At 42.9% G+C, this 17233-nt stretch overlaps 1 protein-coding gene across 1 annotated transcript in view; it reads left to right on the forward strand.

Annotated features, from left to right (window-relative positions):
• POLR1B (RNA polymerase I subunit B) overlaps nucleotides 1-16461 on the forward strand; it is a 754587-nt gene extending 738126 nt beyond the window's left edge. The window contains exon 15 of the mRNA XM_069607790.1: nucleotides 14543-16461. Coding sequence (XP_069463891.1) covers nucleotides 14543-15425 — 883 coding nt within the window. The 3' untranslated portion in view covers nucleotides 15426-16461. The remainder of the gene's footprint in view (nucleotides 1-14542) is intronic.
• The last annotated feature ends 772 nt before the right edge of the window (nucleotides 16462-17233 follow it).

Here is a 17233-nt window from a genome sequence, read left to right on the forward strand (position 1 = left end):
GTTGAGCTCTAAACGTAATACGTAAACTGGGGCAACAATTCGAGGTGCACAAACAATGTAATGATTTATTAGCGTAGAACCAGGGAGAAACGAGTGGTGGTCTACATGCGTCTCGATGCTGGCCTGCCCATGTGCCCGGCAGATAGCCCAGCACACAAAGGTTGTACTATCAATTCATTGCAATATGCCACACAGAAAGAACAAGTAGAATGTGACCCAGCAATAACGGTCAGCTATTCGTATTTCGACTAGTTCTGGTATAAAATTGTCTAAAGAGAAACTTACATTATAGTCGGCATTTCCATTCTCTTGGCGTAATGCAGACTCCTCCGTTCCTGTCAACGAAATTTCATTAACTGAACTTATATGTAACTAGGTCCAGTTTCGGAATGGGCAACCTTATCATATCATACGTTGTTACACCCCCCCCCTTCAATTCAATCCCTTTTGGAATGGTGCCTGCCTCTCAAGGTCAAAAAACAATAGAACCTTATACTGTGCGCGGGACGCGTGTGTCTCCCAGCTCCGAAGCAAAAATTCAAAGCTGTTGACCTTCACTCACAATGAACATACTTTCTTACTTTGCAACATCCAATGTCAACGCATCCATGAGAACATGATTTTAGAAGCACGGGCACAGGATGAAAAAATTGGTATCTGTCACTGGTCGTCGTTCGTTGATCTGGTGTATAGGGGAAACTTGCCAATGACAGAATGCCCCCTACTCTCAAATTATAGTCGATGTAACACAAAAATGGAGTCGAAATGTGTCTAGTAATAGACCCACCTCTGCTTATCTCATGGCCTCCTACCCCATGGCAAGTGTTCACAGTCAGTACTTCTTGCGTGCCTAGAATGTTTTATAGCGTAGATCTAATCCTTTTTGTGTGACGTGCAGATATTCAGCTGTTTGGGGAACTTTATGGCAAGGCAACTGCCAAAACCCAAAGATTCTTACACACCGTTATCCATTGGTCATTTACACGAAAAAAGAAGGTCTCACAGTAGCTCGACTAAACTGTGAAATGTGAAAGCAATCGTAATAATTGTACTATTTTTTTAAGAAAAGGACTAAGAGGATAGATTTCAAAAGAAAAATTGCATACTTTATTTATACAGAATATAAAAACATTTTTGTCAAAAATAAAAACAGATGGTAGTCATTTGTACCGGGATTTGAACGATTGAACGAGCTCTGCTTTGGGTGGACATGGCACGTTGGCAATGTTTTGTGGCAATGTATCTGTGCTCTGAACAGATATGTGCGCAATTCCATGAGTATGCATTTCTACGACATTAACAATAAGATCTTTCACAAAACCGAATTCCATTTTGTCATTTACTGGTTTGACAACCCATTTTTTGCTTCTTTTCGTTAAGGCCATAGTGTAGCGAAGCATCCCTAAGTTTCCTGCAGTCCTAGATTGTTCCCGGCCTATATTCTCGTTATGCGCTAATACCGCTAGTAAAGTCCTAGATTTCATCCCTTGGATGACGAAATGCAATCTGTTTGGCCTGTACTTTAGGCACATATTGTGGAACACCTCCAAATCTCCTGTGTGACAGAATTCTGAGAGTCCCTTCCGATCTCTTGATAGAGTTTTATCAAACACAATCTTCTCAGGGGCTTTGTGTGGAGGTGAAGATGGGATCAACCACTTCTTCTTCCGTGCCTGCACTGGGGACATAGGGCTATGTTCACATTGGTGGAAATATTGGTTTTCTGTCCAGTGGTGAACGTTGAAACAGTGGTGCATTAGTGACCGCCATTTTTCCAGTAGAATTTCCACGGACCCGTCACATGTTTTGGAACTCCACCAAAGATGGTTGCTGAAAGTCTGGCACCATTGTGAAATACTTTCAAAACCTTTATTTTCCCTGCCGCCGTGATTTTTTTATTGATTGATTTGGCAACATGCCATACATCAAATTGATGTGTAATGTTTGGATACTGCTCTCTTTGTCTTGGCTATTGAAACGTGTCTGTCCATGGCTATGAGGTCGATTGGCATTCCCCTCGATTGTAGATATTGCAGTGATTTTATAAAACCAAGTTTCTCCATAGCCACTGAGGATTTACATTGGGACACCTGCATGACCACCGAACTCACAATTTTCTTAGTTTCCATGTCCTGAAAATGGTAATTGCAGTACTTAGCAGAAAATCCGGGGCTGTCACACTGTCCATCACCGGCTAGCCTGAACCTGTTTGTCGGAGAATGTACTTTGAATAGCCAATTGTTCAATGTTCCAAGCTTCACTAATGGCAGGGAATAGATAATCACGTTGGTATTTGTAGTATTGCGTTTTAGAAGTGAAATGGAGTCCCACAAACGGAAAGAAACTGGATAACTTTGTGAAACTAGAGCCACAAAAAGTAAAGCTGCTGCACACAGTAGATTGCCAGCTGGCAGTTTCCCCAGCATCGGTTGAGCGGACCATGAAAATGTGTTATGGAACTTTTCACAGGTGGCGTGTATTTTGAGGTTACTGCCTTGTGTTAGACGAGTCACGCTCACCAATGGCTTCCCACATACTACCCCTCCCACTGAATGCACACATTTCAGCATTTTTATAATCTCCATCAAGCTGCTGTCGAATACTATGTATTTGGCCTCTTTTATTAGATTGTCATCTGGCAACACTGTTGTTTCGGACTGAATTGTTGTTGACATATCAGCCAAACTGGACATACTATAGTCGATATCTTTGTCTGGTTCGTCGGTCAATAGTATTGATGCTTCAGTCTCTGTCATTTCAACATCTGTTACTTGACCATGGATAGGAGAAAACATCAATGTGGACTGTTTTTTGGGGGCCATTTCTTTGGCGGGTGTCGATTGTGTCAAGTGCTCATCGAGTAATGTAAAACTATCTTCTATAAATTCACTTTCACCTTCATCTGGCGGAGCAGGCGCATTGTAGCAATGGTCCAAAAACACTTTGCTGGATTCGCTGGTCATATTAAATTCATTTTCTGGCCACTGGACATAGGCATCTCGAGTGTGAACACGCCGCGCCTCAGTTAATAGTTCCTCCATGATGAAAACAGTTTGGCAAGCAACATCTGTCATTTGTATCTCTGTCTGTGTCTGCATAGTCCGTACTCCATCGGGCAACTACAGGACAGATAGGAAAAGGGATGTTCAGTGTAAATCCAACATACAGTGTTGTACAATTTACATTTTAAAAAAAAGCATATGTAAATCCAACATACAGTGTTGTACAATTTACATTTAAAAAAAAGCATATAATGAAGGCCTCAGCACAAAACAAGTGTATATAGCTAACCTTATTTTTATTTCTTTTCAAAATAAGTCATTTGCATTACACATATAATAAGACTGACTTTCTTTCGTTAGATGGTACTATAAGTATGCATACCTCTGGCTCTGGATCAACTGTAAGGTCTGGTTCCGGAACAACATAATGTAATTGTAGAGGACGCTCCAGCATCTCCCTGAAACACAGTACTTGCATTAGTAAGGACGAAAATATTGGAAACTGGACACACAATTTGGAAAGACGACAAAGGTACATATCAAAAGTAAAGTATGAATGAAACATTGTGTAAAACAATTACACGATATGTAAATATGATCAGATTATCTCGTCCAATTGAACTGCGAAGACCCATTCCTCTGGCACCGGATCTACTACGAGGGATGTTGCAATTGTAGTGGACGTTTCAGCATCTCCCTGAAACACAGTACTTGCATTAGTAAGGACGAAAATATTGGAAACTGGCCACACTATTCGGAAAGACGACAAAGGTACATATGAAAAGTAAAGTACAAATGAAACCTTGTGTAAAACAATTACACGATATGTAAATATTATCACATTATCTAGAATTCCATGCATAAAACCGTCTGGAACAGAATAGCTAGGTAAGATTACCTGATACACACTCGAAGTGGTTGATGACTTCAGGCAGGACATGGATGTTGAATCTTGTTGCCTCATATTCGGTGGATTGTCATGGAGTTGTAAAGGGAAAGTATTATTCCATTTAGAAATTCCAACATTAAAAAGTGGCATGTTTGGAGACTGAATACGAGAAAATTATGCTTATGTAAATGCATAATATAGCATAGTTATCTGTCCCCATAAATCAATTTTCTATGTGGGTTCCCAAAAACAAGGACTGATGTTTAGCAAAATAGTCATTATTTAAACAGCTATTCAATCACATAAATATCGAAAGTATTATAAGTTACATTTACACCGAAAATACAGGCGTAAAGCTAAATCTGGAAGCGTGACTCACCTGTGGCGGCATTTTCAGGAATAAAGTCGGAATAGCATTTGGGAGCAATTACGAGTTGTTCTCAGTTGATTCCTCTTTGTGTACAAGAATGTGTCGTACATATCCGGGTTGAAGTGCAGGCTGCAGATGCGGTATCGATGACCCCTCTTGTCCTCCAAGACTTGTTTGACTCTACTTTCAAGCTTTTGCAGTGGATATCCGTAATATCTGACCCATTCTCTTTTTCGATCAACAGTCTTAGGGAATGCATGCATTGTAATGCCTTTGGATTTGTCATGGGTCTTCGAAGGGCAACCGAAAATAGAACATGCAGGCATTGTTGTAAATTCTGCAAAATAAAGGTCAACATTATTAGAAAATTATTTTGCATAAAAATGTGAGAAAGAATGAATTGGACCATACATTGTTCATTGCACGTTTTCTTTTGGACACCACAGCAAAACCAATGCAGCGTGTGCGGCTGTATTATAGGATAAATTTCACAAACAATTCATTGATGTGTTCAAAATCAGAACATGTTACTCGTCCCTTGAATGTTCTATCATGCACGAAAAGGAAACATGCTTACACTATAGACACGGTCCGCAAAGGATGCAATACGATGCCAATTGACACTGATAAAAATTGATATATCGATAACATAACAAAAAGAAACTCAAATCAATAGCAATAAGACAAATTGACATAGCACTAGTGTGTATGTTACTTCGAAATAGATATAAATTTACAAATGAAGGAGATATGATTAGGATACATGCCCTTACCTTGACCAACAAACAGTTGGATTCAGCAAGCAGAGTAATTAGTGGCAGGAGAACAGGGAGATGTTCACAGGTAGCACACTAACGAGTTCACTCAAAGCGGTCACAGAGTAGCACGATCACGAGTTGACTTGCAGTGCTCAAAGATGTTCTCATGGGAAATATCAAGTGGTTTATAAAGAATAACAAAAAGGGGTGTGTTTGTGAATAAATGACGTGTATATGTTGTGGTATTAAGTGTATTGCCGGGGAGCACCCTGCTTCAAGGGGAGCCTGCCTGGAGACACGGGGTCTGAGGAGGCTATGTGAACAATTGCCGCTGGGCGTAAGATACCTTTTGAAGTGTACATGTTGTTTGGCACCTTGGCCGTTCGCGCCCCTGACGGCACCCCTTGGCAGCGCACATCTACTGGTGCGAACTGCCTTTGATAGTGGAGGGGGGATGGATGGGTCTGGGGCGTGCAAACAAGGCACTGGAACACTGCTGAATGGTAACACACTTGCTTCACTTAAAAACTGAAACAAAATTAATAAAAAATATGTTGTGTTTTATTTGGTTTCTTAATTTGATGGCACAAAAATACTACACATTGTAAAGGTCTGGTTGCAGCTCACTGACCGCTGTCACTGGGGAAAGTTTGTCTAATGGCACCAATGACACAGGCGGGTATTACTCGTTGAACGCGGTGTCCAAGCCTCCCATGAAGCCACCATGTGTACGAACGATAGGCCACCAGCCTGTACCACCTGTGAAAGAGAAAGATACAAACTGTTTTTAAATGACCAAGATAAGTGTATTAAACCTTAGTTGTCAATGACAATTCTTGCATGCAATGGCATTTTTGCCAGGACAAATGCTAACAAGACACTGCACAATATTGAACGACTTTTATGCAACTATTACTAGAGAATTGCAAGACTAAACTGATATGACAATGATATATTGAAGTTAGGAGAATACAGGGGACAACCATGAAATAGTAGTGGCCTAACAGACATCACAACCAGACTATACTTACTCATTACTGGGATTACGAGGGCGAACTGTTGCGCGAAGTTTGTGCATAAGCACCATCAAAATCCTCAACACGGACCGTGTGGGGCAGGCTGCAGTGAAGTCTGGCAGCTCGGTAACGCATTGCGTCTGTGGATCGCCTTGCAAGATGTAGGACAAGCATCCTGAGTTTTCTCGGCAGCAGCAGTTCTCCTCCTCGGTTGGCATTAGCGCGCACCGATTGCAGGTACACCAGGTGGAAACACCGTCCATGCCACTAGGCCCATGCTCTTCGTCTGTTGAAACGTCCGCCCAACTGTCGTCCAAAGGCCCATTGTTTACGCAGCTTTCTCTTTCCAGTAATTCCTCCTCGGAATACTCGGGCTCGTACAGGTAGGGCATTATTGTTGCCATTGCGTGGTAAACAAACAGAAATTATTTATAGCCGTGGTACTGGTATCTGTTCACGTGGGCTACAAGCAACGAAGGTAGCTGACCAGAGCACAGAAACGAGTCACAGAATACTCAAAGAAATACAGTGAGAGGAATGGAAAAGAAAATCTGCTGTTGTGTGTTGTGAAACGGTCTGTTTATACTTATCGAGGAAAGAGGCTTCCTGCCGTTTCCATGGCGACACGTCATTAGCTGAAGGGCAGATAATGTTCGACACGAGACGTGCTTTGGCGTTGTGAAATGGGCGGTACGCGTCTAGTGATGTCAGGCTCAGGGGATATGATTTAATGCCGCAAACACAGGTCACCCAGGGCGATACGGCAAGTGATAAGATTATCACAAGATGGCCGCGCCCTGCTGCCTCATTTCGCTTGTGTTCAAGAGACGAAAACTCGGGTAAGGTGCATAGGAAATGTTTGTACGATCGATTGACTTATGGTTAAAAACACATGGCCGAACCATAGGGACAATAATATTTCTGACCGAACCATTCCTTTAATGCAAGATCCGGAGGGATGGGCGAAACTACTGTGTTTACTGTTTGATAGTCTGTGCATGGATAATTTATCCCAGAATCTTGGACACAGTCGATCTCCGCCCTATTTATAAAAAGGGTGATCGATTGTTAACAGCGAATTATAGACTACTATCCCTCGTGGATGTAATGGGTAAAATATTCTCCACTCTGGTATTGAATCCCGTGTAAACATGGGCTGAGGAAAGAAAATTACTACATTTTACCCAAACAGGATTCTGGCCAGGGTGTCCCCATCCCATACCTTGAGAGCACTGGATATATTGATACGGGCAGCTGAAAAGAAAGGATTCCCTGCCCTGTACATAGTGTTTATCGTCTTTCAGGCAGCCTTTGATGGGGTAAGCTGCTCCAAACTATGGGCAAAACTGACAGGGTGGGACTGCCCAAGATGGTTGTTGGATATTGTGAGGAGATTGCATGACGGTACGTTGGGAAGGGTTAGGATAAATGATGAGGGATTAACAACAGCTCCGGTCTGGCTAAACAGGGCTGCGTTTTGGCCCCCCTGCTGTACAATCTATATATGGGGGACCTGTCTACCATTTTTGCAGAGGTCACAGGCTGTTTGTTGTCTGAGAATAAGTGGGGTGACAATCCCCGGACTGATCCATGAATCTGGTTATATTCAGCCATACTTAGTGGTATTAAGCATGTGTTTGAAACCCTGGTTGAATTTGCAGCAAAGAATGAATTGACCAGTAATAATGAATGACTAAAACTAAAATCATGCTGGTCTCAGCCAAGAAAATAAATTGCTCTAAGATCACCACGAGTTTGGGTACCCTGACGTATGTCAATAAATATACCTACTTAGGCCTGGACATGAGTCGGAGCTTGAGGTATAAACACATAGTCGAGGCCAAAACGATCAACGGCCACAAACTGACAAATATGATCGTGAAGTTTGCGAGCCAAACACTCAGCTATTCTTTGGAGAGGATCTGTATACTATATCAACAAACTTTTTGCCCAGTGGTGCTTTATGGCCTGCAGGCCCTAGTAATGACAAATCTTAGCTGGCTCGACAGATTGGAGGGCTACTTCTGGAAACGAGTACTGAGACTAGCAAAGAACGCCTCAATGGAATATTTAAGATTGCAACTGGGTCTAGTGTCATTAAGGGGTCAGTTGCTTATACAACGGGAGGGGACTCCACCTCAAAGCTAATTCCTACCCTAGATGTAAGCTGTTGACAATAGTGGGTGTGTACAGAGGGATAAACTGGAGAGTGGGCAATGGCGAATTCTCAAGCCTGCCCAAACAACTGTATGAGAACTTAGGATGGCAGCCGGAATTCGAAATGGAGACTAAATACGAAACACTGAAAAATCTGTTCAGTTGGAAACTAGCCCAATGGGATTGGACCAATAACTACGAGTGACTGTCGGTGCTAGAATTATATACATATGTGTCGTCTGTCAGGCATAGATATCTGGCCCTACAGCCCTATCTTCGCCAGAGTTCCTCTCCGACGGTGCGCAACCTAATTCTTAGACTCTGCACCAATCAACTACCACTTCTGGTCTTCGTGGGAGCCCACTAGAAAATCCCACTGACACAGAATGTGCCGAATATGCAATGTTCCGGGTGCCCTAGAGACCCCCAAACAAGTATTCACTGAATGAAAATTCTTGGGCAACACATACATGACAATACTCGGTGGATATGTTCACAACTACGATAGTATACAAAGTGATTCATTTTGGACATATTCCCTCAACTCCAATCTAGAAAGCCTCCACATTGGCCTATATTGGCACTGGCGTCGAATCACCAACCTACTATCGATGACTCTTGTATTTTTAATGGATGATTCTTGTATTTTAATGATGATCAATTTCTGTATTTTAACGTGACAATCTAGTGTGTATATGGAAACCTTTTAAGTAATAACCATAACTATCATGTGATGTAAATCTTTTATCCTGTATCATTGAAAATGTTTTGTAAAGATTCTTTAATAATCATATACAAATAAAGAATAATAATAAGCCTTATTTGATGATTAAACATAAAATGAGGTAAGACTCTGCTTAGAGGTCTGAGCTGATATAAGCAGGATTTGGTTACATAGGAAACTTGCTGAGCATGAAACGGATCGGAGTCCAAAATGAGGCTGAGATTTCTTACCTGTGATAATGGCACTGAGTAGTTCCCAAACGTCTCAGACCATAAAGTGGTGTTGGCATGAAGGCAGAATCCCAGAAACTATTTTTAGGTAGTTGACATCCACCCAGTTCTTTATCTCTAATAAACAGGATTGAACATTAATGGCTGAGACAACTCTGATTCCAGATAGCTTTATAAAAAGCAGAGTATTGGCGCATAATTCAAGAAAAGGACATAGCTACCTATGTTAGCCAGAAGTGCCATATAAAGATTAAAAAGTAAAGTAAAGTGGAACGGTACAGCCCTGAGCCACATGTTAATAGTTTAATTTGGGCGGCAAAGTTGTCTAATTTAACTATTTGCGATTGGCTAGTATGAGACAGGCATGGTATTGAGAGAGATGACAGACAATAGAAGTGTAGTTCTAACACAACTTTATTAATAACCAGAATGGTCTATTCCTAACTTGCCCTATACTATAGTGGGATTTTCCCTGCCTAAGGAAATAAATGTGTGTCTGTGTCAAAACCTATGCTTGCCCTCACAACTATAACTAAACATGGTTTTGGAATCTTCTCAACAAAACTATGTGTTCAAAATTAAAGCTAAGCTGTTCTCGGCTTGAGTTCTTCTTGGGTTCCCTATTCCCAAGTTCAATACAATTCCAATAGAGGTGGATTTCAATAATGTTCAGCAATTATCTTCTCCAAGTTCAAATGACCCACAGTTCACGAAAAGAGGTGGTCTTGGGATTCCCTTTCTCAAGTTCAAATGCAACAGTTCACACAATAAGGAGGTCCTGGGACTCGCTTCCCCAAGAAAACGTTCTCCTATTGGTTAAATCTCAGGGTTCCCTTATCCAAGACTTCAACATAGCACTCATGCTGGTTTCCTCTGCTCAAAGTTCAAAAGAAAACACAGGGTCCGTTTGACCCACTTTCTGGTTCGTTCCACCCATTGTTTCACAGTTCTTTATAGCTTGTTTTCCACTCAGGGTTTCCTGGTGTAAGCGCAGTTGGCAGACCAAACAGTCCACCCATCAAAGGTCATGTAACCAGTAACCCTATACTTTTCCTTGGTTTGATTCCTGAGGTCTCTAAAGTTCATAATAGGAGACTTCCTGGTCTAGGCGCAGTTGTCAGACCGCACGGTACACGCACCACAGGTCACGCAACCATAAGTCTCCCCAAAGCTATTGGGCCCTTGATAGTCTCTTCCGCCTTGGGCTTTCACTTTGCACACTTGCATTCTCCATATTTAACATAACACTCTTTGTATCAGTGTTTGTCTTGATACAGAGTTATGACTTTCTCACATTGATAATTAGAATGTTCAAGTGTTTGCTCAATTCACCATGCACTTTAATTCTACTCATAATGTTGATATTCAATGTATTGATTTCACTTTAAATATTCATTCACCATGCAACACCTCATAGCTTACTCGAGCAGACGTTTTCTTTCAATTCGGTATTCAATGTATGTAGCATTTTCTTATGCTCACTCAAATAGCAGTTTTCTTTCAGTTCGGTATTCAATGTACTTGGCACTTGCTTGTACTCGAGACAGTTATTCGAGGTCCCCTCGGAGCGCTCCAGTTCCCCCAATGTCTGACACTTACCAGCTTTCCGCAGCTCCTTTCGGCGGCTTCAATGTCTCCTGCTTGTCTTCTCCATGTCTGGGGAACAGACTGCTTGGCACGCCTCCTAGCTTACACCAGCCTTTCTGCCCTGCTCCTCACGTGGTCCGCGTCCCCTCTTGTCATGGGGGTGGATCAGTGCGGGCGGATCACCTGGATGAGGGTTCTTCGGGAGTGGAAGTGGGACACCGGATGGTGAGACGCCATATCCCCTTCCCTGTAACACCTTTTCCCCATCCTACCAGGTAGGATACCTAGGAACTCAACACCCCCCTTTCCCTACACAAACACCTTCTCATGGACAGCTCACTGTGAGGGACAACGGACTAACACCACAGCCGTATACCTGACATGTCCCAATACAATGGTCAGGCAATGTCAAGCAATTACTGATCATTACACACACCTGACTTCCATCACACTTCCCCAGATGGATAAAAGGCGAAGCACAAACGCATACTGTGAGTGAGGCAAAGCACACAAGGAAACAGCAGTTCCAAGATGGCAGTTTAATGCGAGGAGAAAGACGATGAGACCAGAGAGGGTTGCAAGGAGGGAAGTACCCTTGACCTTTTCAGACAGTTACTTTTGCGAACCTTGGAAAGTAAGAAACCTAAGACCGGGAACTAGAGCTGAACAAAGTTGCATTGTGTGTCAGAGGTACCCGGGGCTCTCCCGCAATGATAACCAAGGCGGGGAGGAACATTTGCCACCGTGGTACTGTCTTTGGCTCCTACAACAAAGCAGCGCCAGAGAAGACAGCACAGCCGGTGAGTTGGAGAGACTGATACCAAACAAGTCCGTCTTTGAACCAAGGTTGCAAGCGGCAACATTGTATGAAGAAATCTAAAAAGAACAGTCTGTGAAACATATGTAACCAGCAACGTGAATATAATTGAAAACCAAAAGAGTGACTAAACTTTGGGAGGCCAAGAAAGATACCATAGGCAGAGTGGTTCAGCGCCACATGGGTGCTCATTCGAAAGTCTCTGTTAGGTATGCAACTGATGCTAAGTGCTAAAGGAATTTTGAGATCAAAGTGGTCCTGCAATGGGTCAGGCTAAACCCAGTGCACGTTCGAAAGTCTTCGATAGTTTACTGTGAACTGAAACTGGTCCGAGCACAGCTGAGGGGGACTCATTTGATAAGAGGAAGGATCTGAGCCCGGCTGAAGGGTATCCAGGTGAACCGTGAATCACCCGAGAAAGAATATTCTCTGAACATTGTATCTTGTTTGGGGGTCTGATCCTAGAAGAGGGGGATCCACAGAACAATTGTGATATAAAGGGGATCTGAGCCCGGCTGAGGGGGATTCAGGGTAAAGCACGGAAATGTATACTTGTAAGAAGAAAAGAACTTTGTATCGTGTTTTGTACATCAGACCCTCTGAATCATGAGACTTTTAAGAAGTAAAGAGACTTGGACACAGAAGGTCCTGATGCTGGCAATGGGACAATCGGACTGTATCCTTGTGCCGTAGTAGCCAGAGTATGTGCTTTGCTCGAGTGAACCGCCTTGCCCTGTGCTGAAAACGTGGGGCAGGGAGGCCAAGGGCCCAAACATCCTGACGTATCATTTTGTGAACACTTCTTTCTTTTTCATGAACTCTGCCCCACACTATTTGTAATTAGCGGTAAGGATTGCCAATAGGTTTTTTAGTATGGGCCCTTTTATTTTGACAAGACTTCACTAGGAATGCAGTCTTATTATTTGATGGTCGTAGCTTGCTACCATCTGTAGATTTAGGCTAAGATAGGCATTTATCACACCCTTGTGAAAGTTCAATAAACACCCTTGAACTGTGGTTACTCGTCTGTTTTACTGTTGATACCATGCCTTCCTTACATAACCCTCCACCCCCACCCCCTTTTTTCAACACTCTCCTTTTCAGATCCACCAGAGAGCCTGTGGATCACTTCGGTGGTGACCGTGTGCCGTACAAATACTTTAAACATTAACAAACAAATGGTTGAAGCTGAGCCAAGACAATGAGCTCTCGTTGTTTGGCTAGAAAAGGAATTTGCACCTGCCAATCAGGTGGCACGAACAGCGGACGAAAATACACAATCCCCGCCCGCTGTCCCAGCCACCTGAGGACCTTCCCCGGGTGACGCATTTTAATAAATAAATTCAGTGCAGGAGACAACTGTAAGCCTCTCCCTGTTGCCACCCCACCCCGCCCCACCTCCCCCAAAAATGACTTGATTGCGCTCCCTACCCCCTCCACTTACCTGCAGGACCAGAACATTGCGCTCCGGTCCCAGAGCTCCTCCCGTCTGGCCGCTATGGGCATGGAAAAGGGACTCGGCTGGCGGTGGCCATCTTTTTTCATTTTTCAACAGGAGATCGGCTGTCCAAGCAGTGTGAATCTCGGACGAACCCTGGGGTGCAAATTTCTTTCATGCCCTGCTAGTCGGATGGACATAGCCAGTAACGGCCCACAGTCCGAGCTGAGTGCTGTGCTTCGCTCAGGCCTCCCTTAGCTCGGGCTGGCAGGCTCTTACTGGCCATGTCCGCCCTCCGGGCTTGGCATGAATACCACATTGTGATGTAGGGCAACGGTTTTGTAGGTCAGCTGCATTCAAGGTCAGTTTCTTAAGTAAAAGGACAAAAACTACTGCTTCCTTCCAGATAATGGGTACTTGAGATTCGGTAACTGTTAAAGATATGGAGTATCTCTTAGGAGAAAGAAGGAAGGATACATTCTGCAACTTTAGGGGGCAGAATATCGTTGGGTGAAGCAGAAACTTTGGCATTAGCAAGGTTGATGAGGAAGTCATCTAATGATAGTAGAGGGTATAGGTAAACCTGATGGTTGTGTTAACGGAATAAAATGGCTGTTGGGCTCAAACAGCCATGTAGTGCAAAGAGCCAGACTGTCTCTAATTAAGGTGATCTTGTTTACAAAATGATCAGAAAAAGAATCTTTGAACTCTTGGTCCGTGGCAATGGGCGAAGTTGTAGCTGCTGGGTTTGTCATTTTATCCCAAATATGTAATGTTTCTTTGGAAATGTTTGGTGTACAGCCTCATCTATCTGTGAAATAAAGCATCTTTGCTTCTGCAATGCGTACCTTGTAGAAACGAAGCAGCTTCAAAAAAATCAGTGTATTTTTTAAAATCATAATTAGCATGCCATTTCCTTTCAGGATTGGATTAAGGGTGACGGATTGCATTAACTTCGGGTGTAAACCATTTTGTTCTGGTTGCAGAAGGGTTTTTAGTATGCACGGGGCAACAGAGGTGCTGACTTGCCTAACAATTACAAGACGTGATTGTAGATGTTCAGTAATCACATAATTTGAGAGTTTGTTACAGCTGACCAGCAGGCCTGAATATGACATGTTTTTTAAGTAGTGGTGTGAACAGCGAATGAAATGCCACAGTGACCGGTTAAAGTTAATTCAGGTAAATCCAAGAGGTAGGAGGAGAAAATATGACCCAGAAGTATGTCCTGCCATGTTAGTGGCTGAAAATACTAATGTATCCGGGTTAAAAGGAGCTTCAAACCAAAAATTGAGTTGCCAAAATCCAAAAAATGCTTGTTAAACAATAAAATCGAGACTGCTGCCTCCGAGAAAGAATCAATATATTTTCACTTGGGCCGCAGAGGACACTAGGTAATCAGCAGATTATGTTTAAGGGTTTTATTAGAGGCAATTGGTACTAACAAATATTCTGAGTTTGGCAAATTCTTTGTTACACCTAATTTTGATCCTTGTAGCATGCAGTCTTTTTAATAAGGCTTGGAACTAATTCATGTGTCTCTTTCTTTCTCAGGAGTACAGAGAGCTGTGTTGTGGATAACATTAAAGTGTGCAGCAATGACACCGGGAGTGGAAAGTTTAAATGCATTTGCATTACCATGAGAATCCCTCGTAACCCAACCATTGGAGACAAGTTTGCAAGCAGGCATGGACAGAAGGGTATTTTAAGCCGTCTATGGCCTGCCGAAGACATGCCATTTACCGAGAGTGGTATGGTCCCAGACATCCTTTTTAATCCCCATGGTTTCCCCTCCAGAATGACCATTGGAATGCTAATTGAAAGTATGGCAGGAAAATCTGCAGCGCTGCATGGCCTCTGCCATGATGCCACTCCCTTCACCTTTTCAGAAGAGAACTCTGCCCTGGAGTATTTCGGAGAGATGCTGAAGGCCGCCGGCTATAATTTCTATGGCACAGAGAGGCTGTACAGCGGGATCAGTGGGCTTGAACTTGAAGCAGACATTTTTATCGGAGTAGTTTACTACCAGCGCCTACGGCACATGGTCTCTGACAAGTTCCAAGTGAGAACAACTGGAGCTAGGGACAAAGTCACCAATCAACCCATTGGCGGGCGCAATGTTCAGGGTGGGATACGGTTCGGTGAAATGGAACGGGATGCCCTGCTGGCTCATGGTACATCATTTTTACTCCACGACCGACTCTTCAACTGCTCAGACCGATCTGTGGCCCATGTTTGCATGGAGTGTGGAAGCCTGTTGTCTCCGCTGCTAGAGAAGCCTCCCCCTTCCTGGTCAGCCATGCGCCACAGAAAATACAATTGCACTGTGTGCAATCGAAGTGATACAATTGACACCATCTCTGTACCTTATGTGTTCCGATATTTTGTTGCTGAACTAGCTGCCATGAATATAAAAGTAAAACTTGACGTGAACTAGGTGTGGGAACAAACTTCTAAGATGTGACAAATATTTGATACTTTTGACTCGCATAAGTCAGATGGCACACTGTTGAAATGAAGAAAAATGTAAGACTTTTTTTTATTTGTGTGTCATTGACTCTTAAGTATTGGAAACTGCTTCATGTGCCTGACTAGTTGGCAACCATGATTTTTTAACAACGTATCTATGTACAGGCTGTCAAGATTTCTTTCTTACTGGGTGTGGTCCGAAAACACAGTGCGACTATGTGATTTATAACGACTACATTATGATGTCACTCCTACATCACAATGTTCTACACAAATGGAATGAAGTCACCTTGGATTTTACAAACACATTTCCAGGATTGTAGAAAGGATGCAAACATGTAAAGTGAAAAACAATGTACAACAAAGCATGTGCCTCAAGTGGAGCAGAGGGGGTGCAGAGTGAATTTGACAGAGACACCTGTATCCAGTATTCTTCTTGCCTGTGTACTTTGCAGAAGGTGCTTTTAAAAAGGAAGACCAAATTGGGTATCCCTACAAAATATCCCCACCAAAAATATCGCTGTACATATGGCTGTTTGTCTCGCCATAGGCAATATTTTTGGGGGGGATAATTTGTGGGGGTTGCGTGGGTGTCCCCCGCGGATTTTAAAATAATGCTTGGGTTGCGAGTGTGTCTGCCGCAGGGTCCATGGGTCAATATCGCCGCAAAAATATGGCGATATTTTTGCGGGGATATTAACACGTGGAACCCCAGATTAGAACATTTCAAACATTGCAATGACAAAGTTTGCTTATTTGTTGAGAGAAAGTAGGTACATCTGACATCTTTTTGATTCAAATGTTTTGGAGAATAACGCTTCAGAAGCTGTGGAATTTGTTGGTTCCTATGTAATGTTTCAAATTGCATTAATTTATTGTGACAAATTAAAGCGCACCACTAAAAATGAGGCTTATGAAGATCTATTTCTCTGTAAGATATCCTAATCCTAAATGTTGTAGCTTATTTTACATGTAAGAGGTTTAATAAAAATGTTTGAAGACCATTTTAGCACCTACTTGACACTGGTGAATTTGAAGTCCACAAAAGTGGGTCGCAGACAAAAGTAAAAATAATTACCATAGTTTGTGTGGATCTCTTACGGTACTGCTTTGCCTTGAGGCTGCTAAATGTTGTTAATTAACATATTCCCACCAGTAAGATGGATAAAGCTGAAATTCCTTTGAAGTTTTTTTTAATGAGATTTTCCCACTAAATTGCCACGTTCTTAACGTCAAAAATATTTTCCCCAAATCTTTGTTTTCCGGGAAGACACTTGATGCTTGGCTCAGTGGGACTAAAATGGGTTCCCTATCAAGGGTGCAGAATATGGGTTACCTATCACTGATGTGGAATTAAGGTATTGTGGCATGGTCACATTGAAGAGACTGAGGGATCGGATCGGAGGGACCCTGGGGGCTGTTGTCAACTCTGCAATGCTGGCCCCCGAGGTAGTATAGGGGTGATCCACCAGTGTATACATCCTATCCCCAGCATCATGAGTAAGATGTATGCATGAGCCCCAAGAACTGCAGAAGGGGTCAAGAGCCAAGTACCTCAAACATCAAGTCTTTGCTACCTCATTATAGACTTTTGGAGAGTCTTCAGGAAGGAGGTCTACAAAGAACACAAAAGCCATAGCTTACGAAGTTGCTGTGACTCGCATGTCCTCCAGGGCTGGTTATGTCTGCCGCAAAGATTTGGAACAGTAACGCTGCTCAAGAACGCAGGTCTCCTTTCACCAGGATCCTTGCTCTCAAGTGAGATTGTCAGGGAAT

The sequence above is a fragment of the Ambystoma mexicanum genome, chromosome 4q (genome assembly GCF_040938575.1).
Source record: "Ambystoma mexicanum isolate Mex_15411 chromosome 4q, UKY_AmexF1_1, whole genome shotgun sequence".
Lineage (NCBI taxonomy): Eukaryota > Metazoa > Chordata > Amphibia > Caudata > Ambystomatidae > Ambystoma > Ambystoma mexicanum.